Source organism: Myxocyprinus asiaticus, chromosome 36 (genome assembly GCF_019703515.2).
Source record: "Myxocyprinus asiaticus isolate MX2 ecotype Aquarium Trade chromosome 36, UBuf_Myxa_2, whole genome shotgun sequence".
In the NCBI taxonomy this organism is placed as follows: domain Eukaryota; kingdom Metazoa; phylum Chordata; class Actinopteri; order Cypriniformes; family Catostomidae; genus Myxocyprinus; species Myxocyprinus asiaticus.
In genome coordinates, this window is record NC_059379.1 from 22,373,113 (window position 1) to 22,398,294 (window position 25,182).

Below are 25,182 nucleotides of genomic sequence, written 5' to 3' on the forward strand. Positions count from 1 at the left end.
AGTTATTTCATATTTTGATTAATTTCATATTTCCATACTCATAATTGTATCGTTTAAACATTAATCTCATAACATGATTTATGCATATTTAATTGCTGTGTAAATGCATTGGTACCTGCTCTTAAACAGTCAGTAAATACACCTAAACACAGTCTGCAGTGATAATAATAATAATTATAATAATAAGTCCGACTTCGTTGTGATCAATGGGAAACCTTTTACTTCATAAGACAACCTAAGAGCGCTTCTGTAATCCAGATGAGTATAAGTGTGTTGTTCAAGACACCGTTGGACGTTAAAGTAACGTAAAACGGATAAAAGGTCGTTAAAAATAATCTTACAAATGCATGAAAACTTTCCTGTCCGGTTACCTGTCTGGATATTTTTTATACTAGGCGATTCACATACAACAAATAAGCAGCAGCAGCAGCAGCAGCAGCAGCAGCACGTCTAAGCAGTCGGAAAAGGTACTCACCGATAAGAACATATATTCCATTAAATGTAAGTATTTCAAAAGTACAATCCTCTCTACAGTTTCTGTTCGTGGAAGCGCCAAAGCGCAATGCCATACTTGTGAACGTGTTTGACACAAGTGAGCGTTGAGCGCTGCGTGAGCGCGCGCGCGCGTCTCTCGCGCGCATCCCCGTGTATTCTCTTCCTGAAAGGTGCGCTATGAATTTTTCTTCCAACAATATATCCAATAAAATCCTCATTATGTTCAGAGGTTTGCATTGCCATATATAATGTCCCAATTGCTTTTATATAATTGCATTTTATCATTTACGCCCAATTGGTGTTAATCGTGACTAGCCTAAAAATATTTAACATGCATATGTTTTGATGATGAGTTAGGTAATTTTGTAAATCGCTATTCTTTAAACTTCTAAAGAATAACATCTCGAATACCATATGCGAAATCACTGCGCAAGGTTTCTAAAGGTGAGTGCGACATCTACTGGCCGAACGATACAATGACCCCGAGAGTTACTGGCGTTCACTTCAAGCACACATCACATTTCAAAAAGACTGAATTCCAACACGCTCCTCTCAAGTTGGATGTCAGGTTGCAAGAAAACCACAGACCTGACCGACTGTGGTATTGTTAAAGTTCATTTATAATTAATTTCAAAATACAAAATACACAATAGAAAAAACAATGCAAAAAGTAAAAAAAATATATATATATATATATAATAAAAAAATTATGTCCCAGATTTGCAGCACATCACACATTTTCACATTGTGAAATAACGCACTGACTCAGACTCAACTAGTTTATTTTTCTAGTAATTTATTGGGTCTCTTCAAAGACGTCAAAGTTCTTTCAAGAAACCAAATACCCACCTAGATGTTCTCAAATACAACCAGATCAATTTGTCTTCATGAAATTAATTTGCACTTTATTTTTAAATGTACAAGAAGCTTGAAAAAATTAAACACTACAATTTTATTCATTTACAATACACTGCCTTGCAAAAGTATTTAGACCCTGAACAAATGCTCACTGAATTACAAGTGCTAATGTTACACTTACAATGTCACATGTGTGCATAGCTAGAAGAGAAAATGCTCCATTAGTGGGTCTGAGCAGCTACCATCTTTTAATCGTTTTGCCTTAAGAAACCTAAGGGTAAGACATACAGTAGGGAATTAAATAAATCAAATAAAAATTACTAAAAGGTCCTCAGTGACTGTTAGTGGTACTAAATCGAAGACCAGCTAATGTGTGCACATATGGTAACGTTAGCCTCTACCTGTTTCGCACATATTTGAGGAAATCTGGGTGGAGGATGTAGTAAGAACTTACAATAAAATGCCCAATGTAATAATTCCTTGGCCTTCAAAAAAAAAAAAAAAAAAAAAAAAAAAAAATACACTGAATGCAAAAAGCTGAAGAAATCATGGAGTTTGTTACTTATAACCCATGAATATGCTTACACATATACTCTGTGAGTTGTAGAACAGTACATATAAACAATGTAATACCCAGTTTATAGAATGTGTCTAGCATTTGGCCTGCTTCATGGACCTTTAAAAAAAAAATATATATATATATATATATATATATATATATATATATATATATATATATCAGACTAGCGGTTTTCACACAGCAGACAATCAAATATACAGGTTTACACTGAAGGCTGGAAGAAAGGTGTCAGGGTTGTGTGCGACAGAGTTGTGGTTTTTGCTCCTTGTTCCTTGTGTGTTGGACAGATGACCACATAACATTCAGGAAATGAAAAAAATTATATATATATTTATTGGATTCAAATATCATTTTGAAAAGTACTGATTTTAATCTTAATTTCATGTGACATGGTTGAGTTGTTGAGCTTGATCATACCCATCATATTATGATGCACTTCAAAATATGAATATAAGTTATATTTCTTACCTGTTTCCGCACCACTCTGTTGAAGGAAGCTGAATGATGATGTCACTTCTGGTTAATAATATCACATAAGGGTAGAATCAAAATGTTTATGGACTGAAAGTGTTTGGTGTGACGGGATATACAGGTGCATCTCAATAAATTAGAATGTCGTGGAAAAGTTCATTTATTTCAGTAATTCAACTCAAATTGTGAAACTCGTGTCATTAAATAAATTCAATGCACACAGACATGAAGTAGTTTAAGTCTTTGGTTCTGTTTACATTGTGCTGATTTTGGCTCAAGCATGTTAACAGAAACTCACCAATTGACTATCTCAAAAAGTGTAGAATACATCATAAGACGCAATAAACAACACATTTTTAGTGAACTGTTGGCCTTCTGGAAAGTATGTTCATTTATTGTGATATGTACTCAATACTTGGTAGGGGCTCCTTTGCTTTAATTACTGCCTCAATTTGGCGTGGACATGGAGGCTGATCGGTTTGTGGCACTGCTGAGGTGGTATGGACAGCCCAGACGTTTCTTTGACATGTGGCCTTCAGCTCATCTGCATTTTCTGGTCTCTTGTTTAGCTCATTTTCCTCTTGACAATACCCCATAGATATCATCTATGAGGTTCAAGTCTGGTGAGTCTGCTGGCCAGTCAAGCACACCAACACCATGGTCATTTAACCAACTTTTGGTGCTGTTGGCCAGTGTGGGCAGGTGCCTAAATCCTGCTGGACAAATGAAAGCAGAGTCTTTAAATAGCTGGTCAGCAGAAGGAAGCACGAAGTGCTCCAAAATTACTTGAGCAAACGGGTGCAGTGACTTTGGTTTTCAAAAGCACAATGGACCAACACCAGCAGATGACATTGCACCCCAAATCATCACAGACTGTGGAAACTTCACACTGGACTGTCAAGCAACTTGGGCTATGCAGCTGCTCCACCCTTGCTCCAGACTCTAGGTCCATTGTGTTTCCAAATGAAATACCAAAATCACTGCACTCATCTGACCAAGTAGGACTTAGGACCACTGGGCAACAGTCCAGTTCTTCTTCTGCTTAGACCAGCTTGTTAAGACGCCTCTGATGTTCGTCTGTGGTTCAGGAGTGGCTTAACACGAGCACATACTGACAACTGTAGCCAAAAGTTCGTTGACACGTCTATGTGTGGTGGCTCTTGATGCCTTGACCTCAGCCTCAGTCCATTCCTTGTGAAGTTCACCCAAATTCTTGAATCCGATTTTGCTTGACAATCCTCATAAGGCTGCGGTTCTCTCGAGTTGGTTGTGCATCTTAGTCTTCCACACATTTGCCTTCCACTCAACTTTCTGTTAACATGCTTGGATACAGCAACTCTGTGAACAGCCATGCTTCTTTGGCAATGCGATGTTTGTGACTCACCCTCCTTGTGAAGAGTGTCAATTGAGGTTGTCTTCTGGACAACTGTCAGATCAGCAGTCTCTCCCCAGTGATTGTGTAGCCTAGTGACACCAAACTGAGCAGACCATTTCTAGAAGGCTCAAGAAACCTTTGCAGGTGTTTTGAGGTGATTAGCTGATTGGCATGTCACCATATTCTAATTTTTTGAGATAGTGAATTGGTGGGTTTTTGTTAAATGTGAGCCAAAATCATCACAATTAAAAGAACCAAAGACTTAAACTACTTCAGTCTGTGTGCATTGAATTTATTTAATACACGAGTTTCACAATTTGAGTTGAATTACTGAAATAAATGAACTTTTCCACGACATTCTAATTTATTGAGATGCACCTGTATATATATATATATAAGCAAGCATTTTTTTTTACAATATATTTTTCAGCAAAGGAACACAAGTAAATGTTTACAATAATGACAACATTTTTAGACAGTGTGCACATTCTTTTGTTTAGAAAACAACATAAAAAATTCTAGGTACAAATTCAGTGAAGTGCCAGTAGAAGATTCAGTAGAAAGATATTCTTTTATGATAAAGATTATTTTAATGCAATAATTATTTTAATTAATTATAATGGATATCAACATCTTGTAAAAACCTTTCAACATTTCATTTAAGTGAACCACCACTTTTAAAATTTAGGAGGCCTGAAATTTTACAGAATCTCTGGAATGACCCAAGTACTATTGCACATAGTGTCTGAAAAAACTTCATGATTTAGGCTACTGTTTACTAAGGACAACATATAGCAAAGTTCAGAACATTTAGACTTAATCCCCCTTAATTAATTCATTCACAACAAATATGTTCATATAATATAGGCTTATCATGTTTTAACCTAAAATATGTATTAAATATATTACAATTAGCATAAATACAAGTACAACTGACACAAAATTAATTTCCCATTACACACAAAAAACCCCCACAAGAGATCATTAATAGTACTACAACCTGCTTTCACATGCAGCATGACTTTTTGCTTCTGCCCATGGTTTTGAATAGGAAATTTCACCATCAAAACATTTACCTTGACACAACATGGCTTTGAAAATATATTTTTAAAAGGTAAAGACAAAAGCTTAATATGCAAACACACAGAATAGAGGAAGTCCTCATGTCTTTGTTGTGTTTAAGTTCTCTTGTCTTTGGTAGAGACTAATGATTCCAGTGTTATGTAGTTTGTTCCACATCTTTATCTCCAGACCGTAGTCATGATTAGTATAGAAAATTACATTTGTTTTTTTGAACCTTTCAAAGTAATAGTTGGAGTACTTATGGTGGTCTTTTGTGATGTACCCATAAGCATCCACCTGATTTTGGGCATAAAAGAAAGAGCATTTTTAAGTAATAGGCTAATAAATTAAATGTATGGAGCAATTATTTAGAGATATGTGAAGGAATGGTAACAGGAATCCCCTGGTTATTGATTGGAGATGTTGCAGAGCTACAAACAGCCTGATATTTAAAAACAAGCTGCACTAATACACACCAATACAGTAATGCTAACAAGGTATGCTGTATAGACTATGTGGTGCACATACAGTTATTAAGTTCACAGCTGTCACATCTCAAATGCACCAAAATAACTTTATGTTGTGTGATTGACTTTACCATTGTAAAATAATAAATTGTACTTACAATATCACATGTGTGAATAGCCAAAAACAAAGCAAATGCTCCATTGGTTGGTCTGTACATTGCCCAGGTGTTGTCCTGCAGCTGGTTGGATGCCATGAATCTGGTTTTAAAAACAAAATATTAAAAATATTAAAATATAATCTGCAGTCATGCAAAAGAGAGAGGTAACACTGATATGTTCCAAAAGGGGGGATACCTAGTTTTGGTTTATTTAAACAAAACTACTAAACATCAGTACTAAGTTTTTGTCTTTCAAGAGGTTACCTGTTGCGAATGTATCGAAGAAAATCTGGATGAAGAACATAGAATATACTTTCATTAAAATGCCCATTGAAGAATTTCAGTGGCCTAGTGAAGAAAGGGTAAACACATAATTTAGCAAAATTAGTCTTAATGGGGGCATAAACAATATTTTCATAGATTTTTACCAAGATTTTTGTCTGGTTGGAGTATTGGTGCAGTGGTAGTACACATGCTTTTGACATGTAACAGCTGCAGTGCTTCTGTTGGGTTGCAGATCTAAGTCTGAATTATATTTTGTTAGTATATCTTGTTGAGGTGAAGCCAAGTTTTGCTGTCTTGCTGACCTTCAAGGATGCATGCTCTTAATATAAATACTGTTGCATTCACCCATTAGTGAGTAAGAAGATCTGTGTTATGGTGGGTGCTCTTCTTATTATTTTAAAATGCCATGAAGATACTGTATAACATCTGGACTCTTTTGGTGACTATCATGGTTCAATCTTTCATTGTTCAATCTTTTGGATTAGGCAGTGGTTTGTCGCTTTGGTGTAATATTGTTCACAATGTCAGCAGGACAACTTAATAGAAGAGCTACACATGCTCCTGTCTTCCTGTCCTGAAGATGGCTGTCCGCTGATTTTCTTTGGTGACTTGAACATCCATCTGGATATACTTCCAAGTTGCTGACTTTCTAGCTCTGGCAAAAAGCTACAATATCAATGAGGAACTTTTTTGTTTGAACTCTTTGTTGCTTTCTGTATAAATGTTGTGATTGCACATGCTGACTGAAAGAAATAGAGCTTGATACTGTACCTCACACCCTTAAAGGACCCTGTGGCTTCTTTTCCCTGTAGTAGACCTTGGAGCCACTGGAAGTCTCTCAGGCCTTCAGGGATCATGACATATTTGATGCCCTGTTGAAGAACACCAGATAGTCAATTAGAAAATCACTTATGTCAGCAAAATTCTTTAATGTAATTTCCCCAAGTGTCTGTTCAAAGGAATACATTTCACAACAATATTGTCATCACATAATCACCCTCATGTTGTTCCCAAACCAAGTAACTTTCTTTCATCCATGGAACACAAAATGAGATTTTCCATATGACAAGCATGAATGGGAACTATTCTCATTCACCATAGCACTATAAAGGCTTCACAGTTGTCCATACAACTTGTTCACTATATAGTACTGTAAGTCTTCAGACATGAAATGGTAGCTTTGTATAAGGAAAAAAGCAGACATTTATGTCATTATTTGCTATAAATCTTCCCTCCACTGTAGCTCTAAAATATTGTCTACCTTCATTGTATGTAAAAAGAGCAATGTCAACATTTTGCTAAATATCTCCTTTTGTGTTCCTTACGCGCGCGCGCACACACACACACACACACACACACACAAATAAATAAATAATAAAAAAAATATGTGCATGGACTGTCATTATCATTTTTTGGGTGAACTATTCTTTTAAAAATTACTGACCTTATCTTGTGGAATCCTGTCATAGCCATATTGTCTAAATCTTTGAAGGCTGGCATATAAGGAATAAGCAGTATGCACATAGACAGAGGTTTTACTACCAACATCCTTCTCAAATCCTTTTGTAAGTGCCCCATTCACTCTATTTAGGAATAAACAACATCATTGGAAAAACTGTCATGATTTCAGAATGAATGTCCATTTTAATCACATCATAAGCATTAACTTTGCTCTACCTTGATTACCTGTTTACCTCATGTTTTTAAATTCATTGTAGAAAGTTTATTCTTATTCTTTTAAGAAACTGAGGCTCTTGAATAAGCATAGATGCAAATTTTATTCACAAAAACAAGCTATGAATTAGAAAGTCTTGCTCACCGAAAGACATAATCATGGGAGTCAATCTCCTTGCCCATCTTTGAGTTATTGAGAATGCCACCACAACCCACAACAGCACAGCGGATACAGCCATCCTTTGCACTTCCAGGAACCGTCAGCAATATTGAAGACTTAGGCTTTGGTATCAAATCCACTACTACTTTTATCTCTTTCAAGGAGGAAAAAGATACATGCATTTAAAAGAATGGAATGTGCATGAGTGCCCAGTCATTTTGGCCACTTTGAAGAGCATATAACTTGTTATTTATTTATTTTTATTTTTTTATCACAATAAAACATCTGTACATATTATGAACAAGATTTTTTTGTGTGTGATCATTATCAAGACAGAATATGTTTATCTTTGGCCACCAACAATAAGTAAAAGCAATATTTACCTACTGCAAACATATTCTCTCAAACATTTCTCAGACATATTCAGGATGTGCAGGAGATTTCACTTGCCTGAAGAATGTTGCATAGAAAATGAGCTAGAAATATTGTGCTATTTGCCTTACGTGTTTACCATTGTAATTGTACTCCATGAAGCCAAAAGGATTGTTGAAGTGTGCCAGACGATTCCATTCTGTTATGCTAAGTTGACCTCTGTACAGCCATAGTTGAATGTTGGGAAGGACAACTTCCCGGAACTTGGGATCCTTAGTGTTGTGTAGGGACTTTGGACAGGTCTGTGGAACAGTGATCTTTCTTAGATCAAAACTAACAACTGCACTGTGATTTTAGAATTAAAAAAACAAAAACAAAAAAAATAATTAAATAAAAAACTACTTACTGTTATTCTTGTTTGATGGTCTTGCAAATACACATCCTCAAATTCCCACTCAGGAAGTTTCATAAAATTTTTCTTATATAGAACTGGAATAGGGGTTATACTGGCTTCAAGCTCAGTGGAGTAAGAGGGGTTTTCTTCTTTGGAGAGACTTGTAGTTCTAAATGATGATAAATCCAACGCAGAAGTGATGATAGTTTTATTAATTAGTGTATGACCATCAATGTGCTTGTGAGTTGCTTCCCAAAGAATTCCAGAACTCACCACTATTCCTTTGATTCTTTCAAAGGAAAGAAAAATAGCAAAAAGTAAAAAAGAAACAGAAAAAAAGCTTTTTTTCTGTGTAATCCACAAAGTTCAAGTATTAAATTAAATTAAAATTAAATAAAAAATGACAGTACTGATACCTGTAAATACAAGTGATTAGAATATCAAAACATGATGTCCACAAAAGCAAGTCTTCATGCATTCTCTGCTATTTCTGAGTATTCTTTAAACTTACCCAGTCCACTTTTCATGGAGATTAATCCAGAGTACAACATAGAGCAGCATGCAACAAGTAAAAACGAGACCAACAAGACCCAAAGCTTTCTGCATATTTCACGACAAATTTTCACATCTTGTGATCTTGCATTATGTGAAAGACTGTTTTACAATAGTATTCTCGAGTTGTAATCTGCCAATACGAATTCACTGAGTCATCAAACCATATGTTTATTTCTGGATTAGAGGACACTGGGACTAGCAGTAAACATTTTCTAGGGTGGGGTTATTGTTGAAGTCAGTCTCAGTTACATACATCGAAGTCTTCATTTGTGTTCATATGAACAATATTGTCTCTTTATGTAATAAATATTATTGTTAAATAATTATATATATATATATATATATATATATATATATATATATATATATATATGTATATACACACACACTACCAGTCAACACACTTTTTTTTTTTTTCACATTTTAGAATAATAGTAAAGTCATCAAAACTATGGAATAACAGAAATGGAACTATGAGAATTATGTTGTGACTAAACAAAATCCAAAATAAATCAAAACTGTGTTATATTTTAGCATCTTCAAAGTAGTCACCCTTTGCCTAGAATTTGCAGACATGTACTCTTGACATTTTCTCAACCAACTTCTTGAGGTATCTTTTGCTTTTTAAACAGCATTGAAGGAGTTCCCATCTATGTTGGGCACTTATTGGCTGCTTTTCTTTATTATTTGGTCCAAGTCATCAATTTCAAAAACTTTTTTATTTTTTTTTATTAAATTTTAGTTTTATAATGAAATAAATTAATATGGTGGCACAATTATATTTTTGTCTACAAAACTAATTTCAAACATTTAAGCATACGCCTTCAGATCAAAAGATTTTTAAGATCATGAGAAACATTTCAGTCAAGTGTTTCAAAACTTTTGACCGGTAGTGTATGTGTATTTATTTTGTGAAAATCTGGACAAAACAAAAAACAAAAAATGTGAAAAATTCTTTGTTTTTAAAAAAGGACTTAAATTGTAATATTTACAGAATTTTTCAAACAAATATGACACAAAATGTTATGGATGAATACATAATAAAAACATAATAGCCTACAAGACTTAAACATAGCCCAAAAAGACTTAATTCTAATCTGATTCCATTTTTATTATTATTATTATTATTATTATTATTATTACACGATTACTTTTGTTATTCCAGAAAGATTAACAAAACCACCAAACATGAAACATAAAACACAATGGGGTTCAAAAGTCTGATTTTTGAAAATGCTTCTATTTTGCATTCTTCTAATTAAATTTTTTTTTTTTTTTAAATAAATAAAAAAATAAAAAAAATATTACAAATTATATCAGCATAACAATTTGAGTGAAAAGTAGAATTAAACACATTACAGAGATCAGAATTCCCAATTATTTGGAATGTGTCCCTTTCATTTCATGATGCACTTGAGCTGGCATGGACTCCACAAGTTTGTGAGCATGCACAACAGACATCAAATTTTAAACACAAGTTCAATCTAAGGGTTTTCCATCAAGTTTGTTATTACATATTCCTGTGGTGCCCAAAGAACCATCACAATGACAAAAGACTTGTTAAACCTCCTATGTTTTGTGCATGGCACATGTGCATGGCACTAGCAACACCAAGGTCATGTTTTCGTTTCCCAGGAAATTCATGTACTGATCAATTTAATACTTTGAATGCTCTGTGAGTGGCTTTGGATAAAAGCATCTGCCTAGTGTATAAATGTTAAAGTAAAATGGCAACTTATGTTACATGTCCTGCTGTCCTCTTTAGAACTAAGCCCTAAATCACACTCCTCTACTGTTCCTCTCTTCTTTTTTCTCAGGTATGATGGTGCTTCTCAATACACTATATTTCTGGAATCCACAGAATGTTTGTTGGATTGGCCATGGGCCTATACAGAATAGAGGAAGTCCTCGTGTCTTTGTTGTGTTTAAGTTCTCTTGTCTTTGGTAGAGTCTGTTGATTCCAGAGTCATGCAGTTTCCTCCACGTCTTTATCTCCAGGCTATAGTTGTGGTTAAAATAGAAAATTACTTTAGTTTTTTTTAAACTTATCAAAGTAATAGTTGGAGTACTTATGGTGATCTTCTGTAATGTAACCATAGGCATCCACCTGATGTTTGACAGAAAAAGAGTAATTTAAAGTAATATTCTTTGAATATGATTAATAAATGAAATGTTCAATACAATTATGAAGAGACATCAGACATGTGAAGGGATGAAAATAGGAATCCACTACAGTAAATGTGGTTATTACTTTGAGATGGCATTGTAAAGCTACAAACAGGCTTACAATTATGAACAGGCTGAACTAACAGAAGAAATAATACATTTACTTACAATATCACATGTGTGAAGAGCCAAGAACAAAGCAAATGCTCCATTAGTTGGTCTGTACATTGCCCAGGCGTTGCCCTGCATTTGTTTGGATGGCATGAACCTGTTTTGAAAAAAGGGTGTTATTCAGAAGAGGCAGATCACACTTAACCTTTTCATGAGTAAGGTCTAAATTCCCCTGCAGTGCCACCTTGAGTGAGTTATTTTTGCATGTGGCATGTGCCGGTAGAGGTGGGCAGAGTGTAGAGGAGTATTTTTTTGTATTATTATTATTTTAATTTTTGAACTCTTGTCATAAAAATGTATATTTATTTCATTTTTATAGATGTAAAAAACAAATGAACTAATAATATCACCAGTCCAGTTTGCCTATATGCACTGTTGACATCTCTGTGTGTGTGTGTGTGTGTGTGTGTGTGTGTGTGTGTGTGTGTGTGTGCGTGCGTGCGGATGTGCGTGTGAGTGAGACAAGCGCTAATGTAAACAGACTTGGCTGCATGCATCAGATAATCACGCTCGATCAGCATGTTTTCACTGTGAGTATACGAGTTTTCAACTGTTATGGTGGTGCTTTTGTGATAGTTTGGCTGTCTGTTTCAGAAAACAAACGTATTATATGCCTGAAAAGACTGTTTGAGTTGCTGTTTGTGTGAATGAAAACTGCATTTGCATCTAATAAGTAGACATGGCTGCGTGGGAAGATCGTGTTTAGATATGATGGCTGTGCATATACAAGCTGTGAACTGTTATCGTGGTACTTTGGTGACAATTAGGCTGTTTGCTACATAAAATAAACATATCATGTGCTTTAAAAGACTCTTTGAGTAGCTGTTTGTTTGACGAATGACAACTGCTACTAATGTAAACAAATGGCAGCACGCATCGGAGGAAGATCGCGTTTGATGTATTGACTGTGCGTATAAGAACTGTAAAATTTTGATCGTGGTATTTTGGTGAGGAGTTGGATGTATGTATATAAAATAAAATAATTCTGTGGTTTAAAAGACTGTATGAGTAACTGACTGAACAAATATAAATTACAGACGCTTGACCAGCGCAGCCTCTGTCGGCGCGAAAGCCGATATGAATCTGGCACCTTGTAACGTAACTGGCTGTTGCAGAAACACATATGTGTGACAGTATGTATGAAAGGGTTAAATGCTCTAAAGGAGATTTTTTTTATTATTATTACTTTTAAGAAATATAAGTCTTTGTTGATTTCTATATAAATGTTGTGTGTTTGCACATGCTGACTGAAAGAAATAGAGCTTGATACTGTACCTCACACCCTTAAAGGACCCGACAGCTTATTTTCCCTGTAGAAGACCTTGGAGCCACTGGAAGTCCCTAAGGCCTTCAGGGATCATGACATATTTTATGCCCTGTTGATTTACAGGGAGTCAGTTACAAAATCATGTCTCTCAGCAAGACATTTTAGAGTGATTTCACTAAAGATTTAACCAAATAGTGCTGCAAGCCACAAAATACAAATCATCTGAAAGATGAAGACTTATCAGGGCATCTAGTCTTTTATGTTTAAGATTATGTCATTGTGTATTTACTCTCATGGTTTTCCAAACCTGTATGATTTACTTTCCTTCCATGGAACACACATGGAGATGCGAGACAGAATGTTAAGGACTGGCAGACTCATTCACCATTCACTTTCATTGTATGGAAAAAAGACTAGTGTCAACTGGTCATAATTTCTCCTTTTGTGTTCCACATAGGAAAGAAATTCATGCAGGGTTGGAATGATATGGAATGACAAGACATACAATAATTAAGCTATCAACTACATAGCATTTATTTTATAGTTTTATCCATTACTTTCAAAGGCTCAGTGGAGTATAAAACAATGGGGCAAAGGCCATGTATAAGTTATTATTTAAGTGTTGACCAGCAGCAATATTTGCAGTATGATTACAAAATTACATGGTTTGTAAAATAGTTCAGTATAGGTTAAGTATAGAAATGTGTGCTTATAAAAGAGACAGCATTTTTATGATAGAGCCCTTTTTAAGAGAAGAGAGATAAAATTAACTGACCTCATCTTTTGGAATACTGTGATAGCCATACTCTCTAAATCTTAGAAGGGTGCTGTATAAGGAATAAGCTGTATGCACGTAGACAGATGTTTTATTTCTAACATCCTCCTCATAACCTTGGGTAAGTGCCCCATTCACTCTAATGAAGAGTAAACAGTATGAATAAAAATGGTCGTAACCTCAGAATAATTCATTGTGGGTGTGCATTATCAATATATTATTAACATAACTATTTAATTCACACAGTTTGCATTGGAAATGTACCTTAAAACTTCAAGCTGTTTTTCAAACAAAATCTATTCTCATTACTTTAAAAACTGAAGCTCTTTTAGAAAAACATAGCCACAAAAATCATTCACAACATACTGTGGGGTTTAAAAGTCTACACTGAAATTTAAAAAAAAAAAAATTTAAACCTGGAAAGTAACAGTGAGTTTTATGATTTTGAACATTTTAAAACAAAAAATGTTATGAAGTAAAAACATTTATAAAAAAATAAATTAAAAAAAATTATATATATATATATATATATATATATATATATATATATATATATATATATATATATGATTCTACACTATTTCTAGCTCACTAATTAAATGAGAAAATTTGCTACATTGATCATGTTAAGGCATGAAGCATTAGGTTTTGCACATACTGGAGTTCATTCCAGCTGGAGTGCATGCTGTCATTAACCCTTGTACACTTAACAATAAAAAACCCTGTTCCATCTTTTTGGGTCAGATTTGACACAAAACATCAAATGTGGAATCCCCAATTTTTTTTAAACCACTTGTGTAGAAGGGTGAGATTTTGCAATGATGCACAACATGCTGACAGTCAAACCTTGGCCCAGAATACAATCATAGTGTAATTGTATTCCATAAAGCCAAAGGATTGTTGAATTGTGCTAATCGAATCCATTCTGATAGGTTGAGTAGACCTTTGTACAGCAATAACTGAATGTTAGGAAGGAGAGCTTCCTGGAACTTGAAATCCTTGGTGTTTTTTAGGGACTTTGGACAAACCTACGGAACAGTGATCTTTCAAAGGTCAAAACATACAACTACACAAATGTAAGAATAGTATTGGAGTAGGAGTACTTACTGGTTTTCTTGCATGTTGGTCTCGCAAATAAACATCCACAAAATCCCACACAGGTAATTTCGCAAAATTTTTCTTATAAAGAACTGGAATAGGTGTTATTGTGGCTTCACGCTCAATAGAGTGAGAGGAGTTTTCATCTTTGTAGAGAAATGTAGTTCCAAGCGATGATAAATCCAGTGCAGAAGTGATGTTAGTGATCCATAAATTACACCAACCCTCTGTTCCCATGTCTATCTGTCAGTGGATTACCAGCTTTCTGACGGACAGGCAGCAGCTTGTGAGACAGGGGAAACTCACTTCTAGCACCTGTACAATCAGCACTGGTGCCCCCCAGGGATGTGTGCTCTCCCCACTACTCTTCTCCCTCTACACCAATGACTGCATCGCCAAGGACCCCTCTGTCAAGCTCCTGAAGTTTGCAGATGACACCACTGTCATCGGCCTCATCCGAGATGACGATGAGTCTGCATACAGAAGGGAGGTTGAACAGCTGGCTGTCTGGTGCAGTCAAAACAACCTTGAGCTGAACATGCTCAAAATGGTGGAGATCATTGTGGACTTTAAGAGAAACACCCCAACACTGACCCCCCTCACCATTCTAAACAGCACTGTGGCAGCAGTGGAGTCATTCAGGTTCCTGGGCACTGCCATCTCACAGGACCTGAAGTGGGAGACCCACATTGACTCCATTGTGAAAAAGGCCCAGCAGAGGTTGTACTTCCTTCGCCAGCTGAGGAAATTCAACCTGCCACAGGAGCTGCTGATACAGTTCTACTCAGCAGTCATTGAGTCTGTCCTCTGCACTTCAATAACTATCTGGTTTGGTTCAGCTACGAATTCAGACATCAGAAGACTACAAAGGACAGTTCGGACTGCTGAGAGGATTATTGGTTGCCCCCCTGCCCCCCTTCAAGAATTATACACTTCCAGAGTAAGGAAAAAGGCTGGAAAAATCACTCTGGAACCCACTCACCCTGCCCACTACCTTTTTGAACTGTTGCCTTCTGGTCTGAGCACCAGAACCGTCATGCACAGGAACAGTTTTTTCCCTCAGGCTATCCATCACATGAACAGTTACATTGCCCCTTGAGCAATAACTATGTGCAATACACAGTTTAGTCTTTCTTATATTTATCCAACACATCCAACCTCTTCTGCCATTTCATTCCTCTGAAGAAAAAAAAAAAACAAAAAACAAATTTGCACTGTATGTAACAGATAACAGATTGTATTAGATTTGCACTACCCATGTGTATGTGTGTGTCTGTAAGTATGTGTACAATTAGTTTTATTTTTTGTTTTTTATTATTATCTATGTCTTGCTGCTTTTTTTGTATTGTTTTTGTATTGTTGTACACTGGAAGCTCCTGTCACCAAGACAAATTCCTTGTATGTGTAAGCATACTTGGCAATAAAGCTGATTCTGATTCTGATGTTAGTTTGATAAGTGTATGATCATCTGTGTGCTCAATTTCTCTCCAGAAAAATCCAGACCTCACCACTATTCCTCTGAACCTTTGAAAAGAATTATGTGGAGAACATAAAACAAAACCTTTTTTCTTCTTCTTTTTTTTTTTTTTTTTTTTTTTTTGTAATCCAGACAGTTTGAACATTTAGCAAAGCAACACTATGTACGTAGACTAGTCATTAAAATAACATAACTATACTGAAAGACCATTTAGGTGTTAATGTCTTTAAAAATATATATATATTTATTTGATGTCAGGTGTTAAGTTTATTCTCTGCAATATTGCATATTCTTTAAACTTACCCAGTCCACTGTTCAGAAAGGTTTTCCAGAGTACTACATAAAGCAGCACACAAGAAGTCAGAATGAGACAAACAAGATCCAAAGTTTTCTGCATATTTCATGATCTTATCTGCCTTTCCTTGTGAGAAAGACCTCACTGTTTTTCAACAGCACCATCCAACTGTTATCAGGCTATTCAAATATATTACATCATCAAACCATGTTTTTATTTCTTGATAATAGTCCAACCCTCCATATGAACCACACAACCACCACACTTACTATGGCCAGCAGGGATGCATTAGCATTACTTGAACAGATAAAAACATAAATATATGCTTTAATATACAATAAAGTATTTTTTAATTATTATAAATAAAATACAGAAAAAATCATATCCATTCATTGTTTTGTAACCTTACAGCCTTGTAATTTAAAGCTGAAAGGTGTTTTATCTGCACCACCAAACAAAATTGCAAAAAGTGAACATTGTTATCAAAGTTTATACAGCTTTCCCAAATACTCACCCATCTGCCACTGTTCGAACAAATAGACAGTTCTTGCCCAAACTCATGCCAAGTCAATGGGTCAGGATGCTAAAACAAGCAGCAATATTTGATACCGCCACAGAGACAAAGTTACAAACTTCAGATTTAAAGAATCACATTTACAAGTAATTGGTATAATTTTGTTAGCTCACTCTAAAGTGAATCAGACAGAGAGCACATTTTTTTTTCTATTATGTTAATTTTCAAATAGTTTGCCATTTATTGCAATTCATACTTTATATATTTGGTATAAAAGGATTTGATTTGTTGTGGCATGCACCACAGCCATTAGCTAAGCTGCAAATAAAACCCAATCTACTGAACTATCTCAGATTTCATTCTGATTGATATTTTATTTTCAAAACCAATAAAAATCAATTATTTTAAGGTGACATTGTTTTTTTGTTGGGAAATATTTTTATGAAAAATAAAAACTGAAATATCTTGCTTGCATAAGTATTCAACCCCCACACATTAATATTTGGTTGAGCCACCTTTTGCTGCAATAACTGCTTTAAGTCTTTTGAGGTACATATGTACCAGCTTTGCACACAGTGACGAAGTGATTTTGGCCCATTCTTCTTGGCAGATTTGCTCCAGGTTGTTCAGGTTGTTCAGGTTGGTTGGATGACGCTTGTGGACTGCAATTTTCAAATAGTGCCACAGATTCTCAATAGGATTGAGATCAGGAGTTTGACTGGGCCACTGTAGGACATTTATCTTTTTGTTCTTGAGCCACTCCAATGTTTCTTTGGCCTTGTGCTTGGGATCATTGTCATGCTGAAAGGTGAATTTTCTCCCAAGCTTCAGTTTTTTAGCAGACTAAAGCAGGTTCTCTTGCAGTATTTCCCTATATTTTGCTCCATCCATTCTTCCTTCAGTTCTAACAAGATGCCCAGTCCCTGCTGATGAGAAGCATCCCCACAACATGATGCTGCCACCACCATACTTCACTGTAGGGATGGTGTGTCTTGAGGCATAGGAAGAGTTAGGTTTGCGGCACATATAGCGCTTTGAGTTTTGGCCAAAAAGCTCTATCTTGGTCTCATCTGACCACAAAACCTTCTCCCAGATTGCAGCTGGGTCACTCACATGCTTTCTGGCAAACTCCAGACATGCTTTCAGATGGTACTTTTTGAGTAACAGCTTCTTTCTTGCCACCCTCCAATACAGGACAGCGTTATGCAATGCTCTTGACATGGTTGACTGGTGCACCATTACTCCACTCCCAGCCACTGAACTCTGTAGCTCCTTCAAAGTGATTGTTGGCCTCTCTGTGGCTTCTCTCACAAGTTTTGAGGGACAGCCTTTTTTGGGAGTGCCTGGGTGGTGTGGTGCAGCTTCCACTTCCTGATTATTGATCCAACTGTGCTCACATTTGGATATTATTTTGTACTCTTTCCCTAATCTATGCATTTATATTACTTTATCTCTAACTTCTGTGGAATGCTCTTTGGTCTTCATTTTCTTTAAGATTCACAGCCTGACCAATGATCCTTCAACAAAGGGTTTTATATCCAGAAAATGTGATTGCAACTTTAATTATTCAAAGGTGGATGCCAATGATAAAGTAATTGTGTCCTTGTTAGGGTAATTTCTTTCAGCGGTGTAACCTGGCAGCTTCCACAGCACAGGGGTTGAATACTTTTACAAGCAAGATATTTCAGGGTTTTTTATTTTTTATTTATTTATTTTAATTTCCCAACATAAAACAAATGTCACCTAACAATAATTGATTTTGAGTTCCAGTGTTTTAAAATAAAATATCAAACAGAATGAAATTTCATTGCACCATTTGTAATTCAGTAATATGAGATAATTGGTCAGGGGTCTGAATACTTTTGCAAGGCACTGTATTTACTCTTACTTGTGGCTATTTCAGACACAATGCTTGATTCCTCATGGGGTACACTGTTAGATTAGTGATGAATACTGTACATACATATATAGTATGTGTATATCCTCCTGCGACCCGAGTGTGTCTGCTGTATGCATTTTCCAGTTCCCTTTTTTATTTGTAAATAGTAGCACCTAATAAACATGCAAAAAAAAATAGTTTTCCAAAAAATGTATGTCCACATATGTGCTACACAATATTTGTAAATAATATCAAGCTATAGAAAGTCGTATTTTTTAATAAAAGTGTTTATTATGTTTCCAGGAGTGTTGGTTATTCATATTTTTGAGACGCTACAGACATTACAGCTGATTTTCTGTAAAGCTGCTTTGGAACAATGTGTATTTGTAAAAGCACAAATAAAAAACTATACAAACAAAAATTATTTGACTTTTATATTGCATTGTTTTTTCTACTTTGGCAACAAAATCTCATTGTTCTCTCTTTGCACTGTCAAACAAACAAGTGAAAGCCAGAGCTGAAGCATTTTACCAATCAGAAATCAGCATAAATAATTCTGATTCAAAGTAATGGCCAACATCATCCAGTCACTGCCAACCATGTTAAAATAAAATTATACATTAAAAATTCTGAGTCTATGTACTGATTACCAATGTCCCATGTCTGCCAAGCATTATCTGCAGCCTGAAACTGAACTTTTGGTCAGATTTTAGGAGTAAATGCACTTGGCTACATAGGAAATCTATAGGATGCTCCCTTGATCCCTATTAAGTGAATGACTTAACCTCCAGTGTGCTGTCTGTCTGCTCTGGTGGTCTCAGAACAGTTCGAAATGCAACTTATTTTCATCCTAACTCCATATACAGTCTCTGAAAGCAACATTTTTCAGCTTTTGGATTAACCTTTTGGTTCTCAATGTGATAATGCACAGTAAACATAGGATTTCTAAGGAAGAATAGCACTAAAGTACACAATAGTGTACATTGTGTTAAGCAGTATGGCGTTTAGCGATAAATCGCTCACATTTTTTAAAATGGCATATTGGATGAAACTAGAGACTCTAATCTTTTGACTCCAATACATTTCAATGTAAAAACTTAATTAGGTTTTTTACCAGATGTAGTTTTGTTGGCATTTCTCCCAAAGACAAACTCTGCTGTGTTCGACGCCATGTTGTTTTGTCACATGACTCTGTACGTCAAAAGTTTAAGCCTTTACTAAATCCCAGAGTATTCTGAACTGAAATCAGTCAGTTTACATGAATTTATAATATGCATTGCGTATAACAAAGCCAAAAACAATGTCCACACGTGTACATGGAGTTGCACGAGGATATAGATAAAATGTAATGTTGTATATTTGTGATTGCAAGTAATTAACAAACCCCTTTTTCATATATTCAAATATTGCTGGGAGTTGGTTTAAGTCACTGACAATTAGGATTGTATCTGATATGAAAAACCATCATTTATGAAAGGTTCACAGATATTTAAATCTACGAAGGTGACAAGAACTATTCCAAATCCACAAACTACAAACTTCCCTGTGCCTCAGTACTTTCAGTAGTCTCTTGATGTGATCTGTTAAATAGAGTACAGTTTCAGCTGTTCTTCTAAATCACTCTCGGTCACCTCACCAAACGTGTCTTGTTTGTCTCTGAGCAGCTGGAAGATGGCAGCTAACTGCTCCCGCTGAACCCTGGAATGAAAACACACAACGTTTCTATAATATAAATCACTTGTATTCAATCTGTATTTTGATACCTACTGTACATGAATGAAGTTAAATCTGCTTATTTTAGTTGCAGATGAGATAAAAGCAGCAAACATATGAAAGCATGTCTGAGAGTTTTTACCCTTTTTTTTTTTTCAAAGCATTTAATCAATGTGTTAAAGATTTAAATGTGTTTAAATTCACTTCTGTGTGACTAAGGTGTGACTTGGAGAGTCGCCCAAGTTTAAACTATTTACTGAATAAATGCCTGTTGTTTACTTTGTCAAATACTCTGTTAAATATGCCATTACTAGATCAACAAACCCCCAATGCAATGTTTAATGCATACAAGAATACATTTTAAATCACATAAGGATATTATAACATTAAAGTGTATGGGTGCATTGTTAACTTAAAAAGGTTTGTTTAAAATGTATAGACAGTATGAACCAGAGATATGCGATAATTGCTGGGTTTCCATCCAAAATGTTTAGCATTTTTTAAGCGCATTTCTAAAAATCTGACTTGAGAAAATACTAACTGTTGTGCGTTTCCATTCACTACATAATGCGCATTATTATGAGGGACCTGCCTCATCATGATGGAGCAGCTGAATGACCTCTCCCTGCTTTGGGGACAGTTTTCTTTGCAAGACTGTAGCAAGTATCACATTTTATTAAATGCATCCACAAGTGCGCGGATTGACTGTCTCAGAAGCGGAGGCAACTGGGACTTGTCCTCCGCCACCCGGATTAAGGTGAGTAACCATGCCACCAGGAGGACCTACTAAGTAGTAGGAATTGGGCATTCCAAATTGGGAGAAATGGGGATAAAATTAGAAAAGAAAAAAAATGCATCCACGAGACACCGCAGAACAAGTCTAATATCTGATATAATGTCAGCTGAAATAGCTGCGATGCCTACGCACCGCCAGTCTCCGCATACCTGGGAGCACCCGCTCTCAAAACTGTTCTGGTGGATTGTGAGGGGTCACTTTATCGATCAGCTGTGGGTTAAATACTTCCGTACGACAAGCGCTATGTTCAAATAATTGTGTACCAAGGTCGGACCTTTCGGTGGGCTAGTCACATCAAGCTATCGCACACTCATAACACATGCACGAATGGTCAAAACACGTCATCGTTTTGCTAATAAACCGTTTCCATCACCTTAATATGCATTTTAACTAATGCGAAGCTTGTATGAAAAAATCCACCTCAATCCTAGCGCATTACATTTTAAGCGAATTTAGAAAGCTTATTCGCATATCAAGCCTTTCCATTCAGGATTTTTTATGTGCAATTTCAAAATGCGCATAAAAACAGTTGGATTGAAACCCACCTACTGGTGGTTATAAGTGGAATGGAACTATTAATTTAAACTATTGTAAAAGCTGAATTTTCAATAATTCCTTAATTATTAAAAAAAAAAAAAAAATCAAGTGATTAGATCATTTCAAGTCGAAAACAGAAAAAATAGCACCGGTCAGACAACTAGTCATTGTGTTAACTGGCTGGTTTCAAGAACATGCTTAACCAGAGAAAAACAAGATTGGAAATGTGCAATGGTTCAGGTGGGATGGGACATATTTAATCAAGATATTACACGTGATGTAGATCTCTGAGAACAAACTGTAAATTTTAAATGTAAAATAAACGTCATTCAATACATATGTAAACGTGGTAGAAATTTTACTATGTCATATTTGGATTGCTCACATTAAAATGATTCACACATGGGGCAAATTAACAACAGTTGTTGATGATTTACACCCCATCTATATTTAAATTTTTAAATTAATAAAACTGCTTTGTTCATTAGGTCTGTAGTCTTCGTTTGGAGTTTCAAAAGTGAAATTGTTTTCTACTATTTTTATTATTAAATTGACAACAGAAATCAATAGCACTTTAGCAAGGTTTTTTCCCCCTGTGTGAAATATCAAAAATGCTGTGCAAACACAATAATGACCAAATTCTAGGGGTGGATCAATCATATGAGGAAAAGAAATTACAAGGCACTTCAGTGAGAAAAAAAAAACCTGTTACCTCAGCTCTTCCTCCAGTTCTTCATTAGTCATCATCTTTTCAAGCTGGCTGGACCTCAACATGCCAGTCATGTATCTCAATGGCATATTCTCAGCATCTGTTACAGAGAGGAAGATTACATTCCGACACATTAATAAATATGGGTGATGACGTGTTTGAACAATTGGTTGGTTCTGGCTGAATTTTTGGATCTGTAAATGCCCCTTCATTATGTGTACTGGAAGCCAAGTGGAGGTTTCAACTAATGTTAATTCGCTTTAATGTGGCTCCCTTTGAAATTGATATAATTCCTTCCCTTCTACAACATTCTTTTCTGTTTCTGGAATTTTAAATATTTCTTAAGAGCTTTTTGTTAACATCAAGGTGTGCACTTCCTTCAAACATTTCCACATGATGTATGCATGACTGTAATTACATATTAAGCAATATACCAAGTCCTGCTGTATCTGCTTTTCCCCTCTGCTATGCTTCAAGGCTGTAAAGATAACATATCCTGAGCAACATTGTGTACAAAGCCAACAAAGACTACAGGAAGACAAAGGCAAAACCTTTATTTAACAACAGTAAAACCAGAGAACGTTTGGATGTTATGTTATACAGATAAGGCCAAAAGAAAAGGATATTATTCAGTGGACCATTTTCACACTTCTGGGTTTTGGAACGTGGAAGTAAAAGATTGCAGCAAAAACTTTCCCTGCATTCCAAACAGGATAAATCACCCTCCGAAGGGCACTCTGAAGGAAGAACAATCATGATAGTAATGCTGTAAGACTGCTTCAAACAGAATTTCCAATAAAAAGGACTTAATAAGTGAGTTCCGAATTACCCTTATTTTTGAGCCCCCACACCTTTTAGCCTTTAAAGCTCTCACAGTGGATGTTAAAGTCTTCGAAGGGAATAAGGCATAGGGATGTTCACTTCTAAATGAAACGCACCCTTTGATAGCGGTGAATGGGAGACCATGCCAAATATAATTTGTGCTTATCCATTTACTCCAACATCAGAAGAAAAATGCCACTATTACGTTTCCACAACTTTCCAAATTAAGCAAAAAATTAAATACATAAATAAATAGAAAGTGGTGGATTACAACCGTCAGAATAGAGAAGATGGTGAATTTTCTGTCACTCTCTCAGCAGCTGTATTAGAAGTCTCATTGCATCTGTTTCCAGGGTAATATATTACAAAGTACAATGTTACAAATTTACACTAAATAATTTTAATTGCAAAAATAAAAAAGTTTGCTAGATTTATGCTGCTAAATAAGGCTGAAACGCGTCATCACAGTCTGCGAAAAGGGACAATTACTGTCAGACTAATAATTACACAATTATAAGCATACACATCTCAATATTCTTGGTCACAACATGATGTCAGATTCTCATATGATCTGCAACTGTTTCAAATCAAACAAAAAAGACACTAGTCAAATATTATGAATAAAATGTATGATAAAATACATAATAGATATGAAATATAACATGGTAATCACGTGTTAGCTCTGATAGATCAATTGTGCAATCATGCACAGAGCAGTTATGATGGTGTGAAAAATAGCGCCACCTTTCAAAGTTTTCATTTATAAAGTTTAACACTTTTTCAGTTTTAAAGATTAAGTTGTCATCAGTAAAGTGATTTAGGTTGACAAGTGTGTTCTTATGTTAAGATGTCAAAATAAAAAATAATGAATAATAATAAAGGCAACTGTTACTTTGAAAATAATTATATAGTCATTCAGTTATTTAAAAAATAGATTAAGAGATAAGTAACTTATATAGCCTAAATACATTTATATTCAGACATCTGAGGTTCACAAATGGTTATGAACTATGACACAAAGAGAGTTATTATACCTGGTGATTGAGCATAATCCTTCAGAGCATTTCTTATCCCATACTCTGATGAATCCTCTCCCCATTTGGTGCTGGTGTTAGTTGGACAATCTGACTTGCACACTTCTTCCCCATGATCTCGGTTAGAATCCTGTGGGTATCGACATGTCAGTCTTGTGCAGTGTAATACAGGATATTTAAACAAAGATTACAAAATGAGTTAAACAACTGATAAATACAAGTAACCTTGTTTAATTAAACTATTAGCCTGTAACAATTACAAATGCACGCATAAAAAAATATCCAGTACTCTTACCTTTACAAGTTCCATAGATTCGTCTTTGGGTTTTGCAATAGACTGATGCTGAATGAGAGAGGCTCCGTTGTCTGCACCAACTCTCTCATCCTCAACAACACTATGGATGTCCTTTGAAGGCGCAGCAGTATTATTTTTTCCAAGAGCAACTGCTGCTACAACAATTGCAAGCAGCGTAAATAACATCGCCGGCCACATTAGGTCTGCATTCACTGCATCCATTATGTCTATGAAATAACTGTACTTGTTGACAATATCCGATTAACTGTGCGGTTATTATTAATTATCGCTGACGTATGCGTTTTCTTGTTTGCTGACACACGTCTTTTAATAAAGGCATACTTTGCAAACATGCATCTGCAACGGGTTCTGTTTTATTTGTTTTTGAAATCACTACATTTGACTATCTAAATCAGTCCCTAATAAAATAGTATGCGCTGAATTTTATGTAGTGACCGACACCGGATGTGAAAGATTTCAAAATAAAAGCTTCAGAAATGGACACATTTTTAATTTCAAAAAGGTTTATATTATAAATTTGAGAGTGAATTGGTGGGTTTTTGTTAAATGTGAGTCAAAATCATCACAATTAAAAGAACCAAAGACTTAAACTACTTCAGTCTGTGTGCATTGAATTTATTTAATACACGAGTTTCACAATTTGAGTTGAATTACTGAAATAAATTAACTTTTCCACGACATTCTAATGTGTTTACTTTTCCAAAACT

General features: G+C 35.4%; 3 protein-coding genes and 1 pseudogene across 7 annotated transcripts in view; all 4 read right to left on the bottom strand.

The window, feature by feature from the left end:
* The window catches only part of LOC127427287 (caskin-2-like), a 51,977-nt gene extending 51,393 nt beyond the window's left edge, over nt 1-584 (bottom strand). For all 3 annotated transcript variants that reach the window (XM_051674794.1, XM_051674793.1, XM_051674792.1), the window contains exon 1: nt 476-584. The gene's annotated coding sequence lies outside the window, so the exon portion shown is untranslated. The remainder of the gene's footprint in view (nt 1-475) is intronic.
* A 3,582-nt stretch (nt 585-4,166) lies between these two features.
* Nucleotides 4,167-9,095, bottom strand: LOC127427050 (alpha-N-acetylgalactosaminide alpha-2,6-sialyltransferase 1-like). 3 transcript variants are annotated; one of them, XM_051674376.1, is made up of 10 exons: nt 8,863-9,095; nt 8,625-8,767; nt 8,364-8,520; nt 8,097-8,259; nt 7,571-7,739; nt 7,196-7,334; nt 6,523-6,623; nt 5,731-5,814; nt 5,467-5,566; nt 4,167-5,138 (listed from the first exon to the last, which is right to left on the bottom strand). In XM_051674376.1, the coding sequence occupies exons 3-10, from the start codon at nt 8,424-8,426 to the stop codon at nt 4,941-4,943; spliced, it is 1,017 nt and encodes a 338-aa protein (XP_051530336.1). In that variant the 5' UTR covers nt 8,427-8,520; nt 8,625-8,767; nt 8,863-9,095; the 3' UTR covers nt 4,167-4,940. The 3 variants fall into 3 exon arrangements, with proteins under 3 accessions (XP_051530336.1, XP_051530335.1, XP_051530334.1); XM_051674375.1 differs by lacking the exon at nt 8,625-8,767; XM_051674374.1 differs by having other exon boundaries at nt 8,364-8,640.
* Nucleotides 9,096-9,232: 137 nt separating this feature from the next.
* On the bottom strand, nt 9,233-14,620 carry LOC127426822 (alpha-N-acetylgalactosaminide alpha-2,6-sialyltransferase 1-like; annotated as a pseudogene).
* Nucleotides 14,621-18,634: 4,014 nt separating this feature from the next.
* Nucleotides 18,635-24,916, bottom strand: LOC127427051 (matrix-remodeling-associated protein 7-like). The gene is made up of 4 exons (XM_051674378.1): nt 24,455-24,916; nt 24,160-24,289; nt 22,307-22,403; nt 18,635-20,246 (listed from the first exon to the last, which is right to left on the bottom strand). The coding sequence occupies exons 1-4, from the start codon at nt 24,674-24,676 to the stop codon at nt 20,132-20,134; spliced, it is 564 nt and encodes a 187-aa protein (XP_051530338.1). The 5' UTR covers nt 24,677-24,916; the 3' UTR covers nt 18,635-20,131.
* Between the last annotated feature and the right edge of the window lie 266 nt (nt 24,917-25,182).